Genomic DNA, 10,402 nt, shown 5'->3' on the forward strand with positions numbered 1-10,402 from the left:
TTTAGGTACAAATCACAACAAATGTTCATAGAAGTTCATCCAATTTTTATAGCTTCTCATCTCCTTCAATTTCCTTCTTCCCTTTCTTTATTCTTCCTTCTCTTATCTCTTATATGTCCTACTTACCCCTTCTCATTTTCAATTACATTCCTAGTCTATCTTAAATAGAGATACAGAGAAAACCTTACTAAAATAACGAAATCTAAAAATAAATAAATAAAATACATGCCAAGTACTTCTGGGGCCAGAATGAAGAAGGGTGCAAGGGAGACTCCTTCATCACCCTTAGAAACATGAAAATCTTAATAAACAATGGTAATAGAAAACTGACCTACACAGGCCGGGCACTGTGGCTTACACCTGTAATCCCAGCACTTTGGGAGGCCGAGGTGGGTGGATCACCTGAGGTGGGTGGATCACCTGAGGTCGGGAGTTCAAGACCAGCCTGACCAACATGGAGGAAACCCCATCTCTACTAAAAATACAAAATTAGTCAGATGTAATAGCTGTAATCCCAGCTACTCAGGGAGGCTGAGGCAGGAGAATCATTTGAACTCAGGAGGCGGAGGTTGCAGTGAGCTGAGATTACGCCATTGCACTCCAGCCTGGGCAACAGAGTGAAACTCCATCTCAAAAAAAAAAGAAAAAGAAAATTGACCTACACACACACACACACACACACACACACACACACACACAAACTGACCCTTTTTTGCTCTCAGCTGTCCCAGTCAGCAGAAATGGAAAGAGTAAACAGGAACGACAGAGGTGAGTCGTAGAGGGCGGGAATACACAATCATTAAGTGAAAGCCATTATCCTCAGAAAGGCTCCAGAGAAGAGGGTAGGTGGCAAGAGCAACAGAATTATCTGGAGAACCTCTGGAATACCCACTTCCCCTTTGCTATGGAGAAACAGGGCATGGCATGCCCCACTTCTTTCTGTCTCAAATGCATTCCCCCTTCTCTAGTGGGTGAGACTCTAGGCAGCCTTTAAGATCCGGTTCAAAATATACCCATTGGATGACACCTTCCCTAACAGAAGCCTTCCTGGGCAGAGTTCACTGCTCCATCTTCTGGGCCCTCACAAGACTTACACATACATCTAAGACTTGTCCATATATCTAAGTCTACTCAAAACTTGTATTTGTTAACGTTTATCTGCTGGTCAGAGTTCTCTGACCTCTGTATCCTTGGTGCCTTCTACAGTGCCTGCCACCAAGTAGGTAATTCATAACTGTGTGAGGGAGAAAGAAGAGAAAGAAAAATAAAAAAAGAGGGGCAGTGTGGAGAGCAGGATGGGGGAATAGAGAAAGAGGAAGCACCTGACTACTTTCCCTGGCCAAGAAAAGGGAAATGGATTTAAAATAACTCTGGGGAAAGGGATTGAAAGGGGGAAATGGCTTTTCTAAGTCATGTCTGTTTCTCACTCTTCTGTCTGCCACATCCTCTCACCATGTAAGACCTCAGGCAACAACGGTCTAATTTTCACTCCTGATTCCTCAGTTTGCCCAAAGGGAAAGAAAGAAGCCAGACAGGCTTCTGACTTCTTCCATCCCATCTCCTTAAACCTCAAATCATCTGTTTTTCCACTGTGGGCCTCTCCCTCCTTTGGCCTCTGCCCCCATCATCTTCCCCACACAACACTCCTGCCATGTGGCCCTAGGGGGCCCGTCAGGCCTCTCAGGCTCCTGTGCTGTGCATGTCTATGTGGGAACTTCTGCCTCAGAAGCAAACCAAGAGGTTCTCAGGGGCAGCCTGTGGTGTCTCAGCTGGGAAATGCTAGACCAGGCCTACAAAATTACCTGAGAAAGAATATTGTTAAGAAGGTTTAGGCATCCCAGGGATGGGAGAGGAGAAAGGAGCAAGTCCCGGGCAAAAAAAAAAAGGGCTGAACGATTTACAGTCCTTCCTCCCACACTCCTCAAACTCTTTCATGGATGGCCATTCTACATTTTTCCCTTGACCAATGGGTCAGAACCATTTTTCCAACTGTCCTCCCATGGTCTCTATACTTTGGCTACTGAAGCTTCTTAACTCTCTTTCAAACCAGATGCACTTTCCCTAAGAATCCCTAAGCCTTGTGGAGTTGCTCCCAAGTCTCCTTTCCTTACCTGGCTATTCAGCTGCCTCGCCTTCCCCTATATGTGTTCCCCAGGAGTTCTGGAACCACCATTTCCTCAATGGAAATCATACGTACAAAAGCAGTTTACAATGCACAGTGTGAAAATAAAATACTATCAAGAATAAAGCCTTCTCTTTTCTCTCCCCACAATCTCTGTCCTTCTCTCAGGCTATTTCTTATGCCTTCCTCTCCCCATACACTGTTGCTCCCTCTTCACCCAGCAGGTTTGGTTTGGTGTGGGGTGGGAACCACAGCTATGTGCTGCACAGTGGGCAGTGTCAGGATGCAGGCAGGCATCTCAGCCCGAGGCCTTGGCAGAGTTCCCAGGCAAAGCCATCGGCCCAGGCCAGGACAGTAGGCATGGATAAGGTGGGAGAGTGCATAAGTACGGTGACTGTAGCCTCCCAGCACCAGTAGCTCCTCCTGCAGCACAGCACCTGCAGCTCCCACATGGGGGGAGGGTAGGGGTGCCAGGTGAGTCCAGCTATCAGTCCTTAGTTCATAGGCCTCAAAGCTTAGCAGGTCCCCAGTCTCACCCAGCCCACCTGCCACATACACCCGCCCACCCAATGCAGCCATGACATGGCCAGCCCGAGGTACCCCCATAGGGCTCAGAAATGTCCCTGGCTTCTCAAGTTTGGGGTCATAGTGCAGGAATGAGGCCAGGTATTGGCCAGTCCCACCACAACCACCGCTCACATACAATTGGCCCTCCAAAATTGCAGCTGCGTGGGCAAAACACGGTGCTGGAAGTGCAGGTGCTGGCCTAAGGGAGAACAGGACACAAGATAAGGCAACTAGCATCTTCAACTCTCCTTCTAGTCCAAGTCTCCTAATCTTTCCCAGATGCCCCCTTGCCTGCTCACCTCCAGACGTCGAGCTCAGGGTTGTAGGCCTCCACAGAGTCCAGGGCAACACCATTGTGTCTTCCACCCAGGGCATAAAGTTGTCCATCCAGTGCCACCAAGGGGAAAAGGCTTCGAGCCTGGGACAAAGGAGCCATCTCCTCCCAGTCCTCTTGACTGGGCTCCCACCTGGACACAGTAGAACAAGAGAGTGGAAGAGTGACTCTGGGCGTCTATGGTCGGCTAGGCCAGCAATTTCTCTCCCTGTCCACCTTAGGGCCTGCCACACCCTACCCACTCTTGAAGCTTGTACCTGAGAGTTGAAGCCAGGGTGTTGGAGTGACTGTAGAAATCTTGTCCCCCACACACATAGAGTTCACTTCCTGCCAGGCTCGCAGCCCCATGCCGGAAGCGTCCTGGGGCAGGCAGGGCAGGCAACTGCCCCCACTCAACAGTTCGTACCAGTCCCACGCCACAGCGGAAGGCCCTGGCCCACCACACTGCTTGGGATGGTTGTCTTAGGGCCATGTCTGGTCTGAGCCCATCCCCGCCAATCACTACCAGTGCCCGGTCAGGCTCCCTCCGTCTCTCTTGGCCTGGAACATCAGCCTCTACCATCAGCTGGTGCAACAGATCCGGGGTCAGGGGTGGAGGTAGCCCGGCTGCCCGCACCCTCCGCAACTCCCTGGTGGACATGCGGCCAAAGCGGACGCATTGCAGCAGGGCCTTGGCCTCTGACTCCTGGGTCTCAGGGTTGGCAGCTAGCCAACACCGTGCAGCCACAAAGGCCTCAAACTCCTCCTGCACATGGAGCTCATCACTATCCAGGAGCTCAGCCAAGCAGGCAGCTGGTAAAGAAGGGAAAGCAGGACACAAGGCTACAGCAGGCAGGTGGGTGAGGAGGTAGTGACGGGCTTTGCTCCAGAGCCTCTCCAACCCAGGGGCTTCAGCCATGGGGAACAGGGCCAGGCAACGGGCAGGGCTGAGGCCCCGTGCCAAGCCTTTCTGACACAAATCCAGGCAGGAAGAGCTCTGGTACTGCAGAGCAGCCTGGGCAGCTCTCAGCAGTCCTGGCCACCTTGCCCGCACAACTCCAGAGTAAGCAAAAGAGACGAGGAGTCGCAGGTCCTGGGTGGAGATGGTCCGCAGAGATACCTCTGTGCCCTGGGATTCCCTCATTCCACTCAGGAGCATGGCCCCAAAGAACTCACTGCCACAGGCCAGGGCGGCTCGGTGCACTGTAGGGGGGAGAAGAAATAGAGGAGGACTCAAAGTGTTGCAAGACCGATAGGCACTACCCCAACTTGGTACCTCCAACTTTGGCTCTCCAAGCCACCCACTGCTACAGGCCAAACTGTGGTGTGCATCAGAATACCATGGGGTAGTTGTTAAAATGTGGGTTTCAGTGGCTCACTCCCAGAGATTCTGATTCAACAGTTCTGGATGGAGACCCTAGAAATTTGTATTTTAACACTTCAAATAACCATATGTGATTCTCATGTTAGTGGTCTGAAGACACTTTGATAAACATTGCTTTAGTCTTTTTGGTCAGATCAGTTAGAAAAAGAGTCTTGATGAATCAGGTTGAGAAGAAAGCATTTGCTAAGAGGGGCACAAAATAAATGGAAAAGACCAACATACAACTTATATAGGTCTGTCTGTATTGTGCACAAAATAAAATTCTTTACAATTTCAAGAGCCAAAACTGTAAGCCATTCTGTTAGATTTTGCTGGGAATGTGGCACCACTCGGGAATGGCCGTAGTCCAACCTCATCGGATTGCTGTCTCCTCTTGCCTGAGATTTAGTGTTTAATGTTTTCCACATGTTCCAGCTTTTCTCTGCATAACCCTCTCCTGTTCTTGGTATAATTTATAGAATCACGAGATCTGAAACTTGAAACCTTCAAAATAATCTAATTCAATTATTCCCTTTAAAATAAGGAAACTGGTTGGGTGTGGTGGCACATGCCTGTAATCCCAGCACTTTGGGAGGCTGAGGTGGGTGGATTACTTGAGGTCAGGAGTCAAGGCCAGCCTGGCCAACATGGTGAAACTCCATCTCTACCAAAAATACAAACATTAGCTGGGCATGATGGCAGGTGCCTGTAATCCCAGCTACTTGGAGGCTGAGGCAGGAGAATCCCTTGAACCTGGGAGGCGAGGGTTGCAATGAGCTGAGACTGCACCACTGCACTCCAGCCTGGGTGACAGAGCGAGACTCCATCTCTAAATAAATAAATAAATAAAATAAATAAATAAATAAATAAAATATGGAAACTGAGTTGAGTCCTAGAGAAAGCATGTGATTTATTTTTCATTTCCATGCAGTGGCTGTCTGGGCAGATCATCTCCATCCACTGTCACTGTTGTCAGGCTGCAATAAGCATGCTTGTGTACCAATACCTTGGTTATCTGCATGGTCCTCACGACAATGAAACTGTCCTATTAACCTATGCTGTTAAACAATTAGACCGCATACTCAGCATCACCTATGGATTATTCTGGCCAAAATATTTAACTTGAATCTGTTCAACTCTTTAGATCTAAAGTCAAGTTTATAGGAAGTTGAAAGGCTAAAGGAACAATTTAGACATAACCATGAGGGGAAAAACCATACAAATCAAGAAAATGGAGCATTTTATAAAATAACCAATTTTCTTTTTTTTTTTTTTAAGATAGGGTCTGACTCTGTCACCCTGCCTAGAGTGCAGTGGTGCAATCTCGGCTCACTGCAACCTCCACCCGCCAGGTTCAAGTGATTCTTGTGCCTCAGCCTCCGGATTAGCTGGGACTACAGGCACACGCTACCATGCCTGGCTAATTTTTGTATTTTTAGTAGAGACAGCGTTTTGCCATGTTGGACAGGCTAATCTTGAACTCCTGGCCTCAAGTGATCTGCCTGCCTCGGCCTCCCAAAGTGTTGGGATTATAGGCATGAGCTACCGCGCCCGACCCAAGATAACCAATCTTACACGTTATTGTCTTTACCAATCAATATATAAAGTAATTAAAAAAAAAAAAAGGAAGGGAGGACTGTACTAGATTAAAGGAAGCTTAAGAGACATGCAACTGAGAATAGCATAGTCCTTGATTAATTCCTGGGTTGAACAAATTCAATTTAAAAAATGTTTTTTGGACAATTGGGAAAATATAAATGTGGACTAGGTGATATTAAGAAATTACTGGCCAGGCGCAGTGGCTCATGCCTGTAAACCCAGCACTTTGGGAGGCTGAGGCAGGTGGATCACATGAGGTCAGGAGTTCGAGACCAGACCAGCCAACATGGTGAAATCCCATCTCTACTAAAAATACAAAAATTAGCTGGGCATGGTGGTACATGCCTGTAACCCCAGTTACTCGGGAGGCTGAGGCAGGAGAATAGCTTAAATCTGGGAGGTAGAGGTTGCAGTGAGCCAAGATCATGCCATTGTACACCAGCCTGGGCAACAGAGCAAGACTCCATCTCAAAAAAAAAAAAAAAAAAAGGAAAGAAATTACTACTAATTTCGTCATGCAAGATAAAGGTATTATGGTTATGAGAAAATGTCCCTTTATTTTTTTCCTTTCACACCTAGTCCCACAGAATTTCCTATTTTAAAAAGATACATACCCAAATACTTATGAGTAAAATGTCATAAATTTTCTTTAAACTTCAGCAAAAAATAAAATTAACAGATGAAATAAATATAGTAAAATATTAATTGTTAAATCTGGGTGATGGGTGTTTGAATGTTCATCTTAATATTCATTGCTTTGTAAAATGCTTCATAACAAAAAGGTGGGGGGTAATGCTGCTAGAAGTCCTTTTAGGCAGGTCACAGAGGGCCAAGCTGTGTAAGAACTCCATGCTGCTTTGACCAACTGAGGCATGCGTGCCTCTCCCAAAGGGCAGGTGTTGTTCATATGACTTTCCACTGTCTTTTAAGCAGTAGGTAGTGGCCTGGTGCTTCCCAACTAGTAAACATCAATGACAGATCTCAAATATATATTGTCTGAGAAAATCTGCATTCCTCAAAACAAGGTAAACCATCTCAGCTCCCATATCATCGATCAACCTATAGTTCAGAGTCAACCCTGAAAGGGCTCACAACCACTTGTATTCACCTCTTACTTATTACTATTCCCCAGGATTTTAAGTGACAGATTCCCAACCATTAAGTAGGAATATTTCCTAGGGAAATAGAAGCAGTGATACGAGTATGCTTAAATTCAAAAGCCTAGTGGGAATTTTATGATTATGAAAAATTTAAATCCCCTCTCCATCTAGTGCTATCATAAATGAAAATAAAGACTTTTGGAGTAGTTTTCCTTCTAGGAGTCCCAGAAGCACTTTAGTTCCCAGTCACTCCTCTAGTGGACAGTAGCTATGTGACTTTGGACAAGTCTTGGATTCTGATTTCTTCATCAGCAAAGTGTAAGAGCCCAACTAGATAATCTCTAAACTAATCCCTTGTAATTTTAAACTTTCATGTGTCCACATGGCCTAGTGGAAGCAGACCGGACTAGTGATGTAGGCTTGTATCCTGGTTGTCCCAAGTCAACATCTCTGAACTTAATGTTCCTTATCTGCACCTATAGATAATGATATGGACCTTACCAGCTTTCAGTGAAAATTAAAAAGAGATGTCATGTGTAAAAATTTCAGGTACCCAGTGCCTCACTAAATGTTAGCAGACTCTGAATAACACTCAACTTATGCAACCCTATTTAGCTTTCCTGGTGATGAGCAGAGTTAACTTCAAAGTGCCATGACCAGTCTGGGTGCAGTGGCTCATGCATGTAATCCCAGCTGAGACAGGTGGATCACTTGAGGTCAGGAGTTCAAGACAAGCCTGGCCAACCTGGTGAAACTCCGTCTCTGCTTAAAAATACAAAAAAAAAAAAAATTAGCCAGGCATGGTAGCAGGTGCCTGTAATCCCAGCTACTAGGAAGGCTGAGGCAGCAGAATGGCTTGAACCCAGGAGCTGTAGGTTGCATTGAGCCAAGATCATGCCACTGCACTGCAGCCTGGGTGACAGAGTGAGATGCTGTCTCAGGAAAAGAAAAAAAAAAGTGCCATGGCCTGGTAACCTTCAACAGTACCAGAGCTTGCTCATTAGCTGCGGGCCCATAAGTCAGCCATGGTGTCAAGCACACCAAGGTGAAAGGCCACATTGAGTTTTCCACCATGTTCCCCCGGCTTTCCTGTGTCCTGAATGGAAGATGCCAAGAAGGGCCTTTGGTTAATTTCTGTTTGAGTCAATCCGCTTTCTGCTTGTTCTGCTGCCATGTATTGTACCCTTAGCTCTAGCCAGCTGGCTGGAGCTTCCTTGTTACTGGACACAGGAAAAGTCAGACAGAGGGTCAGTTTAAATCTGTCAGTGCGCCTAGAAAACAACTCGACTGCGCATGCCCGGCTCTCAGTGGGGCAGGAGAGGCACCAAAGGCCACCCCAGGGAAATTCTGACAGCAGCAGGGATCCCGACCATCATGGTGGGGATCAAACCACCTGCTGCTTGCACACACCATTCCGGTAGCATATGCACCTGCAGTAATTTAATGCCCCACAGGCCCTCACCCCGCAGCTGGCAGCCGCCTGCCTCCAGCTTCAAGTCACACCCGACGCCCTCTCGGTAGAGGAGCTCGATTCTGCGCAGGTTCTCCCTCAGCTCCTCTGCCTGGCTGGGCTTCTTTACATATTCCCCGGCATTTCCAGCCCTCTCGCGTGTCCGCTGGGCAGCAGCCTTCACCCGGGGCGCTCCCAGCGCCTCGGCTGCGGCCAGCACATCTCCCTGCGGGGCGGGGCCCAGCACCCCCTCATAGGCAAAGGTCAGCACGGCCTCCCAGCCCCCTGGGGACACCTCGAGGCTGAAGGGGGGCCGCGGACCTCCGCCGCCCAGCAGCCTGTCTTGGAAGAGGCTGCTGATGGCGGCCAGGATCACCCGATGCACCCCGTATACCCGCCCCGCGACTGACACCTCTTCGTCCAGCAACAATCTCTGCTCCCGCAGCCGCTGGGCCTGGGCGAAAAACTGGCTCGGATGCTCCTCGCTGCGCAGCCACTCCGGCTCTGCTGCATCTTCATCTTCTTCCTCTTCTTCTTCTTCCTCTAGGGACAAGGCTGGAAAGGGAAGGCTCCCTGGGACCAGGGGCCTGGAGCCAGGCTCTTCCTGAGGAAAGGAAGGCAAACTGGGGTCCTTGTCGGGGAAGGAGACCAGGAGGGGGTTCTCTGGGCGTGCACAGGGAGTCCAAGGCAGTCCTTCTGGACGGGATGAGAGACACTCTCCAGCTCAGGGGGATAATGGGGGGTGTCCAAGACGCTCATGCCGAGGTTTGCTGGATAGCTGCGGGTGAGCAGAGGCAAGACAGCCTGGCGTCAGAGCTGGACCCAAAGAGGCCAGAGCAACCATCTCTTCAGCCAGTCGAAATGTCAGTCTCTCCCCTGCTCCAACACCCTCCTCCTACCCTAAGCCACATCCCAACACTGGAGTATCTGGGATATACAGCAAAACTATAGGGTACACACGGTGCAGTGAAACATGCAAGAAGCCGTGTAAAGATCCAGTAACCGGGACCACACCCCTCCCCTATTGCCCCCATCCTTTTAGTCACCCTCAGGAGACACCAACGTTCCGCTTGCCCTCTCACTTGAGCGCCTGCTGTGCTTGGGGCTGTGTGGCAGCGGGAACTTGCCCACATGGCATCCCACTCAGCCAGTGGCCCCATGGGGCTAATTATAGCCCGTCCTGGCTGGCTAGGCACTTGGCACCTGGTGTCCTAACTCTGACACCCAATCCCCTGGGCTCCCTCCCAGACTGACATCCCCACCCTTCCACCTGTAGGTCATAGGGGGTGCTGATCTAGGCAAATTAGAAAACCAAGGAGAATGAGGGGATCCGGTGGAATGAACCCAAGGCCAGAAGGGTTGTGCCACTAGAGTGGGCTGGAAGGGTCAGGCAAAGAGTCTGGACCAGGCTTTGGCTGTTGACTTTTCTGTGCATGATAAAGCTGGGACCCCGCCGGGCATGGTGGTTCTTGACTGTAATCCTAGCACTTTGGGAGGCCAAGGTGGGTGAGTCACTTGAACCCAGGAGTTTGAAACCAGCCTGGGTAACATGATGAAACCCCAGATTTTTTATCTCTACCAAAAAATACAAAAATTAGCTGGATGCAGTGTCTCATGACTGTAGTCATAGCACTGTGGGAGGCCAAGGCAGATGGATCACTTGAGGCTAGCAGTTTGAGACCAATCTGGGCAACATGGTGAAACCTCATCTCTACAAAAAAATATAAAAATTAGCCAGGCATGGTGGGACACAACTTTAGTCCCAGCTTCTTAGGAGGCTGAGGTGGGAGGATAACTTGAGCCCAGGAGGCAGAGGTTGCAGTGAGCCGAGGTCGCACCACTGCACTTCAACTTGGGTGACAGAGCAAAACCCTGTCTCAAAAAACAA

The 10,402-nt window shown here is 48.9% G+C and overlaps 1 protein-coding gene across 1 annotated transcript; it reads right to left on the reverse strand.

Annotated features, from left to right (window-relative positions):
• Positions 1 to 661: 661 nt before the first annotated feature.
• KLHL33 (kelch like family member 33) lies at positions 662 to 9,635 on the reverse strand. The gene is given in 6 exon segments (XM_017868507.1): positions 662 to 2,888; positions 2,989 to 3,156; positions 3,281 to 4,205; positions 8,527 to 9,156; positions 9,159 to 9,292; positions 9,597 to 9,635. Coding segments are annotated over 5 exon segments (2,391 nt in total). The 5' UTR covers positions 9,274 to 9,292; positions 9,597 to 9,635; the 3' UTR covers positions 662 to 2,335.
• Positions 9,636 to 10,402: the final 767 nt, after the last annotated feature.

The sequence above is a fragment of the Rhinopithecus bieti genome, unplaced genomic scaffold, assembly GCF_001698545.2.
Source record: "Rhinopithecus bieti isolate Rb0 unplaced genomic scaffold, ASM169854v2 scaffold_3902, whole genome shotgun sequence".
NCBI classification, from domain to species: Eukaryota; Metazoa; Chordata; class Mammalia; order Primates; family Cercopithecidae; genus Rhinopithecus; species Rhinopithecus bieti.